This window comes from Pipistrellus hanaki (genome assembly GCF_964339955.1).
Source record: "Pipistrellus hanaki genome assembly, chromosome: 7".
In the NCBI taxonomy this organism is placed as follows: Eukaryota; Metazoa; Chordata; class Mammalia; order Chiroptera; family Vespertilionidae; genus Pipistrellus; species Pipistrellus hanaki.
This window is the reverse complement of record NC_140509.1, coordinates 85,234,909-85,247,369: the sequence shown is the minus strand read 5'-3', so window position 1 is coordinate 85,247,369 and position 12,461 is coordinate 85,234,909. Positions and strand designations below refer to the sequence as shown.

General features: G+C 62.2%; 1 protein-coding gene across 6 annotated transcripts in view; it reads right to left on the bottom strand.

Annotated features, from left to right (window-relative positions):
- Positions 1 to 348: 348 nt before the first annotated feature.
- The window catches only part of SYTL3 (synaptotagmin like 3), a 39,269-nt gene continuing 27,156 nt past the window's right edge, over positions 349 to 12,461 (bottom strand). For 5 of the 6 annotated variants that reach the window (XM_084890895.1, XM_084890898.1, XM_084890900.1 and 2 more), the window contains 3 exons: positions 8,745 to 8,923; positions 5,746 to 5,848; positions 349 to 734 (listed from right to left, as the gene is read on the bottom strand). In XM_084890895.1, the coding sequence (XP_084747021.1) occupies positions 561 to 734; positions 5,746 to 5,848; positions 8,745 to 8,923 (456 nt within the window). In that variant the 3' untranslated portion in view covers positions 349 to 560. The remainder of the gene's footprint in view (positions 735 to 5,745; positions 5,849 to 8,744; positions 8,924 to 12,461) is intronic. The other variant, XM_084890899.1, reaches the window with a different exon arrangement.

Here is a 12,461-nt window from a genome sequence, read left to right as displayed (position 1 = left end):
GGGCAGGGGCAGGGACAGGGGCAGGGGACAGGGGCAGGGGACAGGGGACAGGGGCAGGGACAGGGGCAGGGGACAGGGGCAGGGGACAGGGGACAGGGGACAGGGGCAGGGGACAGGGGACAGGGGCAGGGACAGGGACAGGGGCAGGGGACAGGGGGCAGGGGGCAGGGGCAGGGACAGGGGCAGGGACAGGGGCAGGGGACAGGGGCAGGGGGCAGGGGCAGGGGCAGGGACAGGGGCAGGGCCGGACCAGGCTGGCACTGGGTGACATGAGGTCAGGCTGTCGGGTCCTGGAGGAACTGAGCGGGGAAGCCGCTCGGAGCCGCAGAGAGTGGACACGGAGCTGTTCCCCGGAAAGCTGTGTTTATTTTGCTGGGAACGGGCTGATGGGGGAGGGGACCGCGGCTCCGCGTCCTGTGGCTCAGGGCCGGGAGCCACCTGCCCCCCAGCTCCGGCCGGGCGGGAGCTCCACCGAAGCCCGCAGCCGGCGGCGCAGTCACAGGCCGAGGGCCGGGCGCTCCCCTCCCGGTCCTCGGGGAAGCTCGGGGCGGCCGTCCGGGTCACCTGGCCCGCAGCGGGTGCCAGCGGGGGCCCTGCGCGCTGCCGTCTGCGAAGTCCCACGTGGCCAGAGGGACCACCACCTCTCCCAGGAGCACCCTCCGGGCCAGCGTGCCCACGTGCCACACCGACACCTGCAGCCGCCGCGTCGCCAGCTGGGCGGGCTCCACCTGGTACTGCGGGCGGACGGGGCGACGGGGCGGACGGGAGGGAGAGGACGGGACAGAGAGGACAGGACGGGGCGGACGGGAGGGAGAGGACGGGACAGAGAGGACAGGACGGGGCGGACGGGAGGGAGAGGACGGGACAGAGAGGACAGGACGGGGCGGACGGGAGGGAGAGGACGGGACAGAGAGGACAGGACGGGGAGGACGGGGAGGACGGGGAGGACGGAGGACGGAGGACGGGGAGGACGGAGGACGGAGGACGGAGGACGGGGAGGACGGGGAGGACGGAGGACGGAGGACGGAGGACGGAGGACGGAGGACGGGGAGGACGGAGGACGGAGGACGGAGGACGGGGAGGACGGAGGACGGAGGACGGAGGACGGAGGACGGAGGACGGGGAGGACGGAGGACGGAGGACGGAGGACGGAGGACGGAGGACGGGGAGGACGGGGAGGACGGAGGACGGAGGACGGGGAGGACGGAGGACGGAGGACGGGGAGGACGGGGAGGACGGGGAGGACGGAGGACGGAGGACGGGGAGGACGGAGGACGGAGGACGGAGGACGGGGAGGACGGAGGACGGAGGACGGAGGACGGGGAGGACGGAGGACGGAGGACGGAGGACGGGGAGGACGGGGAGGACGGAGGACGGAGGACGGGGAGGACGGGGAGGACGGGGAGGACGGAGGACGGAGGACGGAGGACGGAGGACGGAGGACGGAGGACGGAGGACGGAGGACGGAGGACGGAGGACGGGGAGGACGGAGGACGGAGGACGGAGGACGGGGAGGACGGAGGACGGAGGACGGAGGACGGGGAGGACGGGGAGGACGGAGGACGGAGGACGGGGAGGACGGGGAGGACGGAGGACGGAGGACGGAGGACGGAGGACGGGGAGGACGGGGAGGACGGAGGACGGAGGACGGAGGACGGAGGACGGGGAGGACGGAGGACGGAGGACGGAGGACGGAGGACGGAGGACGGGGAGGACGGGGAGGACGGAGGACGGAGGACGGAGGACGGAGGACGGGGAGGACGGAGGACGGGGAGGACGGAGGACGGAGGACGGAGGACGGAGGACGGAGGACGGGGAGGACGGAGGACGGAGGACGGAGGACGGAGGACGGAGGACGGAGGACGGAGGACGGGGAGGACGGAGGACGGAGGACGGAGGACGGAGGACGGAGGACGGGGAGGACGGAGGACGGAGGACGGAGGACGGGGAGGACGGGGAGGACGGAGGACGGGGAGGACGGAGGACGGAGGACGGGGAGGACGGGGAGGACGGAGGACGGGGAGGACGGGGAGGACGGAGGACGGAGGACGGAGGACGGAGGACGGGGAGGACGGAGGACGGGGAGGACGGAGGACGGAGGACGGGGAGGACGGAGGACGGGGAGGACGGAGGACGGGGAGGACGGAGGACGGAGGACGGGGAGGACGGGGAGGACGGAGGACGGAGGACGGAGGACGGGGAGGACGGAGGACGGAGGACGGAGGACGGAGGACGGGGAGGACGGAGGACGGAGGACGGGGAGGACGGGGAGGACGGAGGACGGAGGACGGGGAGGACGGAGGACGGGGAGGACGGAGGACGGAGGACGGAGGACGGAGGACGGGGAGGACGGGGAGGACGGAGGACGGAGGACGGAGGACGGGGAGGACGGAGGACGGAGGACGGAGGACGGAGGACGGGGAGGACGGGGAGGACGGAGGACGGAGGACGGAGGACGGGGAGGACGGAGGACGGAGGACGGAGGACGGAGGACGGGGAGGACGGAGGACGGGGAGGACGGAGGACGGAGGACGGGGAGGACGGAGGACGGGGAGGACGGAGGACGGGGAGGACGGAGGACGGAGGACGGGGAGGACGGAGGACGGAGGACGGGGAGGACGGAGGACGGGGAGGACGGAGGACGGGGAGGACGGAGGACGGAGGACGGAGGACGGAGGACGGAGGACGGAGGACGGGGAGGACGGAGGACGGGGAGGACGGAGGACGGGGAGGACGGGGAGGACGGAGGACGGAGGACGGGGAGGACGGGGAGGACGGAGGACGGAGGACGGAGGACGGGGAGGACGGAGGACGGAGGACGGAGGACGGAGGACGGAGGACGGAGGACGGGGAGGACGGAGGACGGAGGACGGGGAGGACGGAGGACGGAGGACGGGGAGGACGGGGAGGACGGAGGACGGAGGACGGAGGACGGGGAGGACGGAGGACGGAGGACGGAGGACGGAGGACGGAGGACGGAGGACGGGGAGGACGGAGGACGGAGGACGGGGAGGACGGAGGACGGGGAGGACGGAGGACGGAGGACGGAGGACGGAGGACGGAGGACGGAGGACGGGGAGGACGGAGGACGGGGAGGACGGAGGACGGGGAGGACGGAGGACGGAGGACGGAGGACGGGGAGGACGGGGAGGACGGGGAGGACGGAGGACGGGGAGGACGGAGGACGGAGGACGGGGAGGACGGAGGACGGGGAGGACGGAGGACGGGAGGACGGGGAGGACGGAGGACGGAGGACGGGGAGGACGGGGAGGACGGGGAGGACGGAGGACGGGGAGGACGGAGGACGGAGGACGGGGAGGACGGAGGACGGGGAGGACGGAGGACGGGGAGGACGGAGGACGGAGGACGGAGGACGGAGGACGGGGAGGACGGAGGACGGGGAGGACGGAGGACGGGGAGGACGGAGGACGGAGGACGGAGGACGGAGGACGGGGAGGACGGAGGACGGGGAGGACGGAGGACGGAGGACGGAGGACGGAGGACGGAGGACGGGGAGGACGGAGGACGGGGAGGACGGAGGACGGGGAGGACGGAGGACGGAGGACGGGGAGGACGGAGGACGGGGAGGACGGAGGACGGAGGACGGAGGACGGGGAGGACGGGGAGGACGGAGGACGGAGGACGGAGGACGGGGAGGACGGAGGACGGGGAGGACGGGGAGGACGGGGAGGACGGAGGACGGGGAGGACGGAGGACGGAGGACGGAGGACGGAGGACGGAGGACGGAGGACGGGGAGGACGGAGGACGGGGAGGACGGAGGACGGAGGACGGAGGACGGGGAGGACGGGGAGGACGGAGGACGGAGGACGGAGGACGGGGAGGACGGAGGACGGAGGACGGAGGACGGAGGACGGGGAGGACGGAGGACGGGGAGGACGGAGGACGGGGAGGACGGGGAGGACGGGGAGGACGGAGGATGGAGGACGGGGAGGACGGAGGACGGAGGACGGAGGACGGGGAGGACGGAGGACGGGGAGGACGGAGGACGGGGAGGACGGAGGATGGAGGACGGGGAGGACGGAGGACGGAGGACGGAGGACGGGGAGGACGGAGGACGGGGAGGACGGAGGACGGAGGACGGAGGACGGAGGACGGGGAGGACGGAGGACGGGGAGGACGGAGGACGGGGAGGACGGAGGATGGAGGACGGGGAGGACGGAGGACGGAGGACGGAGGACGGGGAGGACGGAGGACGGGGAGGACGGAGGACGGGGAGGACGGAGGACGGAGGACGGGGAGGACGGAGGACGGGGAGGACGGAGGACGGAGGACGGAGGACGGAGGACGGAGGACGGAGGACGGGGAGGACGGAGGACGGAGGACGGAGGACAGAGAGAACGGGAAGGGTAAACCAGTGAGATTCTGCGTGCATTCTAAACAAGTTAAACTTTAAAAATAAAACTATACAATTGACTATGTATCTAAAATGGAGTCCATCCTCCATTTGATCTCATTTCATAAAATGTAAAACACGCATCTCCCTCTCTAGCAAAGAACTCCCTGAGGAAAGGGCTCAGCAGTCGGGCGTCGACCTGGAAGGTGTGGGCAGACAGACCTCGCGAACTCCTCCAGCAGGTCCCTGAGCACAGCCCCCGAAGGCCAGTCTCCTGGGCTGATCCTCCGTGGCCCCCACAGCACCCCAGCCCGCCCACCCTGGGTCACAGCCGCTTTTCCTTGTAGCCCCTTGGGGACCCCGTGCACATCCATTGTGAGGACGGCTAGCCCACGGAGGGTCCAGTGTGCCTCGGTTTCCCCACGGGTAGAGGGGGAGTCTAACCCTGAGCTCGGGTGGACAAAGCACGTGGCCACAGGAGGGTGACCATGTCACCAGTGGGCCTCGGTGCCAGCTGCCGATGGCCCCGCTGGAGCTCATCAACGCCCTTCTCCCCGAGGCCAGGCCAGGCCCGCCCCTTCCAGTCTTGGCGCACGGGGTCTGGGGCTCTCAGCCTCCGTGGACACAGCTCCATGAGTCTGGACTGTCCTGCCAGTGTGGGGCCCCCCATACTTCACCTGCATCCCCCATGCCTCAGCCCCTCTCCCTCTCCACCCCGGCGAGGCGTCTCCCCATCCCCGTCCTAACCTCTAACCACGGTTAGCACCGAGAACAGTGAACACCCAGCCCCTTCCTCTGTCGGTTTTGTTGCTTAAAAGGAGGAAAACCTGCCGAAACTGGTTTGGCTCAGTGGATAGAGCATTGACCTGCAGACTGAAGGGTCCCGGGTTCGATTCTGGTCAAGGGCATGTACCTTGGTTGCGGGCACATCCCCAGTAGGGGGTGTGCAAGAGGCAGCTGATTGATGATTCTCTCTCATTGGTGTTTCTAACTCTCTATCCTTCTCTCTTCCTCTCTGTGAAAAATCAGTAAAATATATTTTTAAATAAATAGATAAAGGGGAACCTGGGTTTGCGGTGAAGGGTCGTGCCCGCCCGCGGAGGCCCCTCTGGGAGGTACAGAACCCGCCGGGCAGCCTGGCGGTAAACGCCGAGAGGCAGCCAGCTTCTTTCCATTTTCTGGGGAATCATTCAGGACCGGGGCGCAGACTCTGCCCTCTCCCGCAGGCCGGGGGTGACGGGCGGCCGGCCCCGCGGGCGGGCGGGCGGGCGGGCGGCGGTGTCTGCGCCCGTGTGCTGACTCAGGGCCTGGAGGAGCCCGCGTGGACTCTGGCCCTGAGCCCGCAGGACGGGGGGCGCGGCCGGTGAATGTTTGCCCAGGGCGGGCGTACCTTCAAGGTCTCCTGGAAGGTGGGGTCCACCGTGTTCCTCTGGACGCCCGTCTTGCGTTTGCCCTGGGCCGACCTGTCGGGCAGCAGGTAGGTCTTCACGTACCTGGAGGAGACGGGCGGTGAGGCCAGGCCGGGAGGGAGCGGACCTTTGCCCTGCCTGCTGCTGACTCGGGCGCTGATAGGAAGGGCTCAGGGGCCGCCAAGGGCTGGGAAGGATGCCACGCTGGGGACACAGCTTTTTTCATTCAGCCTGCACCCCTGGCACGTGTCTGGCAGGGTGATGCTGCCTGCTGTGCCCAGGCCACACCCCTGGAGTTGACGCTGCCCACCTGCCAGGCTGGGGGGGGGGCGCACGGAGGAGGGGCTCCAGGGGGGCAAATTCTTGGATCTCTGGATGCAGAGGCCACGGGGCAGTCTGTCCTCCCCCACCTGTCCCTCTGTCCAGCCCCCACCCCACAGAAAAGCGGAAATGGGCAGTGTGTGCGCTCCCCTCGCGGGCCTCCAGCCTGTCGTACTGACGTGCGGACCAGCCCTCTGCGGACTCCGGGTCTGGCTTCGCTGGCAGGGTGGCAGGGTGGCAGGATGGGCCACCTCCACCAGCACTCTGCCCCCCTGCCCAGGTCCGGGACTTCCCTCCCTGGCTCTCTGGCAGCTTTGTCCATGGCAATGACCCCCCCCCTCGCCCCCTGACCAGGAACCTATTCCCACCGGCTAGGAACAGGCTCAAGTGCCCCCTGGCGCTCCAGGCTCAGCCTCTTCTTCCCTGTCAATCAAAGTTCTTGGGAAAGGACTCAGCTACCGGCTGGAGGGTCAAACAGTCAGGTGGTTAGGCTTTTATATATATAGATTAGCTCTTTGAATACATTGGCCTGCTGGCCTGCCGAGTTTCTGATGAGAAATCTGCTGAAGATCTTCCTGAGGATTTGCTTCTCTCTTGCTGCTTTCAAGATTCTCTGTCTTGCCGAAACCGGTTTGGCTCAATGGATAGAGCGTCGGCTTGGGGACTGAAGGGACCCGGGTTCGATTCCGGTCAAGGGCATGTACCTTGGTTGCGGGCACATCCCCAGTGAGGGGTGTGCAGGAGGCAGCTGATCGATGACTCTCTCTCATCGATGTTTCTAGCTCTCTATCCCTCTCCCTTCCTCTCTGTAAAAAAAAAAAATCAATAAAATATATAAAAAAAAAAAAAAAAGATTCTCTGTCTTTCAAAAGTTTGTTAATACTGTGTCTCAGGGTGGGTCACGTTGAGTTCATCTTACTTGGAGTTCAGTGCGTTTCTTTGATGTTTATATTCATGTATTTCATTACATTTGGGAAGTTTTCAGCTACTTCTTCAAATATTCTCTCTGCCCCTTGCTCTCTCTCTTCTCCTCTGAGACTCCCTCACGCCGATGTTGGTCCATTTGATGGTGGCCCTCAGGTCCCTTAGGTTCTGTCTGCTTTTCTTCGATCTTTTTTCTTTCTTTTTATCAAACCCAATAATTTCTGTTGACCTTTCTTCAAATTTACTGCTCCCTTTTCCCATCTGCTCATATCTGCCTTCAAATCTCACCAGTGAATTTTTCATTTCAGTAATTGGAGTTTAATTACTGCAGAACTTCTTTTTGGTTTCTATTTCGGTTCTCTATCTCTTTATTGATATTTCTACTTTGTTCACACATCATTTTCTTGACTTCCTCCACATCTTCTTCTAGTTCTTTGAGCATCTTTTTTTTTTTTTTTTTTTTTTTTCCTACAGAGAGGAGGAGAGAGGGATAGAGAGCTAGAAACGTCGATGAGAGAGAAACATCGACCAGCTGCCTCTTGCACACCCCCTACCGGGGATGTGCCCGCAACCAAGGTACATGCCCTTGACCGGAATCGAACCTGGGACCTTTCAGTCCGCAGACCGACGCTCTACCGCTGAGCCAGACCGGTTTCGGCTCTTGGAGCATATTTAAGATAATGTTGCAAAGTCTTTGTTTAGTAAGCCTGTCATCAGATCTTTTTTAGGGACGGTTTCTGTTAATTTATTACTTCCCTTTGAATGAGCCATACTTTCCTGTTTCTTTCTATGCCTTGCTATTTTTGTTGAATACTGGACATTTGTATCTAATAATGTGTTAACTCTGGAAATCAGATTCTCCCGCTTCCCACGGTTGTCTCTTTTGTTATTACTTTATTGATCCTGTGCCCAAGATAAGCCTGAGATGTAAGCGCAGGTTTTCTCCTGAGCCTGTACCTTTTCCTGAGCATACGTGTTTATTTTCTAATTTTTCTTGCTCTACAGTTACTTTTGAATGTCCTAGTCTGTAGTGTCTGGCTTTCAAGAGGGGAAAAAAGTAAAAAATGAAAAAGGGAGACAAATGAGGGCACCGGCCCTTACAAACCCTGAAGTTACACCAGCCGGAGGGGGAGCTAGTGGACGCTGGGAGGCGATGGAGCAACAATGGCTGTGTGCCTCCTGGTCCGCGCTCCTGAGATCAGAGGTAGCAATCAGCAGCCAGAGAACAGACCCCGATCTCCCACCCGGCCATCTTTCCGATGACAGGAAGTGCACAGGAGGGAAGCCCCGAGTGGCTGACGCTCTATAAATAGTTGCTTGTCTTTGTTACTCATCAAGGAAATGCTTGTTAAAATAACGTGACACCGTTTCACAGCCGTCGGTTGGAGAGAAATGTAATCTGTTTATAGGTTGTGTGAGACAGAAATTTAATTTTATTTTTCCTCTACAGAAAGTCAAATTTCCAACACCATTCAGGCACTGACTTCTAATAGCCCCTGGATGGTGTGACTTCCCGTAGATGCTCAGACCTGTGTCTGGACTTTTGATTCTGCTCTGCCAGCCTGCTCACCTAGCCTCGCACCAATAACACTGTCGGAGCTACTGGAACTTCACGATGGCTCTTGACTGTGTCTTTTTACTTTTTGTTCTTTTTATTATGATTGTGTTGGTTAATGTGGACTTTTCCTACCAAAGCTCCCTGTCATCTCACGTCAAAACGCAGGGAGGAACTCACGGGTTGCACTTCTTCCTCCTCTCCTCTCCGTAAGCAAGGTTCCTGCAGGCCTGGATGCATATTTCCAAAGAACGGGTTTCGAAGCAATAGCGGAGGGCAAATTCTATTTCTCCAGAGACAGCAGCGTTGTCAAAATTGCCAATCTCCGTGCAAGTGCTGTTAATGCTGATTAGACTTCCCTGAAATAAAAAGGAGAGGTAAAGTCAGTTACTTCACCGTCCATCAATTCTTTCCCAGTTCTGATTTCAAGGTGTCAGATAAATCAAAATCCACATGGAGCACACATCCCGACTCACATGACATTAACAGCTAGAGTTTGTTCTTGGCCAACGTAAGTCCCCACAGATTCTGTGCTAAGGAGACGGGGAATCTCAAGCTCCTGTCCTGCCCAGATCTGGTCTCTGCCTAGCAACGAAGGTTACAGAATCTTATCCCTTGTCACAAATCAGGGGGACACAGCAGACCACTCCTGTGTGCTTCTGCAGAGGTAAGTGTCAAAGGACAGGTAAGTCCGGGGCAGGAGGAGCCAAGGGGGAGCAGCAGAGTGTGGGGCTCAGTGCCGGCTGGGGAGACGTTGGGACAGAGGTCTGTGCACGTGCTGGTTCTGCCACTCCGAGGGCTGAGGTGAGGATGAGTGGGAGGTAACAAAGGATGGAGGGTATGCAGTCAGAGACAACCACACATCATGTTTCCATTCTTCGGGACACCTACATGGAACCCAAAACCCACTCCCCAGTCAGGGCCCTGGAGGCTGAACTGAAGTCGGTGAGCTGCGTGGAACGGACGCCTGTGCCTAAAACACAAAGCAAACCGCCTCATCGTTTGCTCAGACACTCGCCACCATGGCATGCAACCGCTCCCAGGCTGCCTCTGAGACAGGGAGCTCTGACTGCTCTCTCTCCGAACTCCCAGGCCGTCCTCCACGCTGCCAACGCCCTGGCGAGACACTGAGCAGAAGGCCCGGGCTCTCTCTCCCTCACTAGAGAGAGATAAAAACCAAACCAGCGCGTCAGGGGGCCCAAGCCCGAGCTAACTAATGCCGAGGACACAACCAACACCACCACCCCAGCCTCTGGCTCTGAGAAGGCTCCCTGACAACATGCACACCACCGTACCCGTGGAAAAAAACGTAAAAACACCAGGCTCTGCAAGGCACGGCGTGGAGAGAGGAGGGTGAGGACGAAAGCGAGAAGATGCAGGCTGACGGTGGGACAGCTGGGCCCAGGCGTGAACGGCTTCGGAGATGCCCGGGTGCTGGGGGGACGGGAAGGGTGGGGAGGGACGGGAATGGGGGGGGGGGTGCTGAAAATTCTGATAATGAAACTGGCATCATCGCACACGCCACTCGGGCTGCCAGACTGAATCGTATCAACCGACCCTCTGCCAGGAACAAAGGGAACTGGGAACAGACAGCAGACACTGCTTCACGGTATCGCAGAGCCACCACGTCGGCCAGGAAGCCGGGGCCGGTGACTGCGGAGACGGGAGCGTGGGGAGGTGAGCCTGGCACGCCCCCCCCCACCATGGGACCACGTTTGTCCACAGAACACAGCGCAGGACTGCGAGGAGGGGCGCCCTCAGCACTCCCCCTGAAGGTCATGGCTTATCTGTGTGGCTGCCAGCCAGGCGCAGTGCCCTTGACTGTGACAGAGCCCAGGCGCCGACAGAAACCACCGCTACGCTGCAAACTCTGCGCTGGTCACTGAGGGCAGCCGGGGGTGCGGCCGCCGTGGCCAGATGGCGGCCTGTCAGCTGGGCCAGGAGGTGGGCTCGGGAGGCAAGCAGCCCCGTGGGGAGCACTGACAGCCCGGCTCCGGCTCCCAGGGCCCCGGGGGCGACCCGGACGTCCACAGGGCCCCTCGGAGGACCCCGTTCCCGTTTGTGCCCGGTCGCACCGTCCGTGGGGGAGGCGCTGTGAGAGGCCTGGGCGGTGGGCGCCGCGCTCAGCAGTTAGCACACAGTAGGCTTTCAGTAAATGGCAACTCTGAGGAGGCTGGATGCAGCCTTCCCACAGATATGTACTGGTGCCATTTAGGGGTCAGGCTCTACTCTGGGCACCTGGCAACTACAACAGACAGTCACCACCAGGCAGGCCGGTGATAAGAGTGTGAATGGGAGGAGGGGAGAGAGGAGAGCGGGGGTGACCTCCCTGTGAAGGTGACCGTGAGGGAAGACTTGGAGGCAGGGAGGGAAGGAGCGTGGTGCCTGGGAGGGAGCAGCCCCAGAAGCGCCCAGAGCAGTTGAGTCTGACCCTGTCCCGGACCAGCGAGAGGCTGGTGTAGCTCAGTGGCGAGAACGGAGGGGAAGGGGGGTTAGCTCGTGTGGAGCCCGGGGACCATTTGGGGTGGGTCCTGCCTCTGTGGGGGTTTCCAGGCATAGAAAGCCGCGGCTTGGGCCCAGGGAGAGCTCAGGTCCGGTCTCGGGGGCCTGGGCTGTGCAGGAGAGCTGTGCTCGGGCTCGGAGAAGGCTCAGCGTGGGGATCCGGCTCAGCAGGCCCAGGCTGGTTGGGTCCCGGGTCCCTCGTCGCCTGGGGCAGAGGCAAGCCCGGGCGTCTTAGAAAAGCCTTCAGAGGCCACCCCTGTGGTCTCCCTGTTCCCATCCACACAGGCTTCAACCCCAGGAGAGAACATTCTAGAGCGGCCCTTGCCCCCATGGCCCTCAGGACCTCCATCTTCCTGAATTAGTCTCACATATACAGCCTGGCCCCGAGGCCCCGAGCGCCCTCCAACACGAGCTGCAGAAAGGCCTGCAGGGCCACCCCAGCCCGCAGCCCAGGGCATCTGAGACGCAGAGGGCAGGCCTGCAGCCGAAGGCGAGCCCCGCCAGCAGGAGGGGAGGGACCCCCATTGGGCTGTGTGAGCCGCAGCCGCGTTTGAGAGCCTCTCGGCTCCTGAACAGCGGATGCACAGACGCGGGGGGACCTGGACGCCGACACGGGCTCCTCCCCAGGGAAGGCGCAGGCGCAGCATCTCGGATGGAGCTGGAATGTGAGCCACAAGCTTGGTTTCCAGAAGTCGAGTTCTGAACCACGATACCACGCCCCAGAATCTGCTCTCATTGAGTTCTCCACGCAACGCGGCGAAGTGAAAAGAGCAACTCTGGGCCCTGCTGGCGGGCAGCTCACAGCTGAGCATCCGTCCCTCTGGAACCAAGAGGCGCTGTCTGAGTCACAGTCAGGCACAGCTCCGTCCCCAGTAGAGGGCGTGCAGGAGGCAGCGGTGGATGGTATTTTTCTTTTCAGTGTTTCTCTCTATCCCTCTCCCTCCCTCTCTCTCTAAAAAATCAATAAAAACATCTTAAAAAAACACACACAAACTTTGATACTCACTTCCTTGATGAGGACTCTGAAGTTTTAACGTTTCCATGATTCTTTCCGATCAGTGAGTTAATGAAAAGGCTTTGACTATAATTGAGGCCTCAGGACCCCTCATCCAAGCATCTGTGGCAATACATCCCAATTTTAGGCATAAAGCGAGCATTTAATGCTTTTAAGTAAGAAAATGAGTAAATAAACGGCCTGCCTATAAACAGACACCATGTTTAAAGCAACCTTGAGAAAGCAGAGAAAGTGGGAGGAATAAGCTGACTTCCAGACTTCCAACAAAGGTGCAGTGTCCGGGCCGCAGGCACGGCGTGAGGGTGGACAGTGGTCAGCGAGCAGAACGGCAGCGGTCGCCACCCGGTGGGCCGAGGACCACTGGGGCCCGTGAGGTCCAA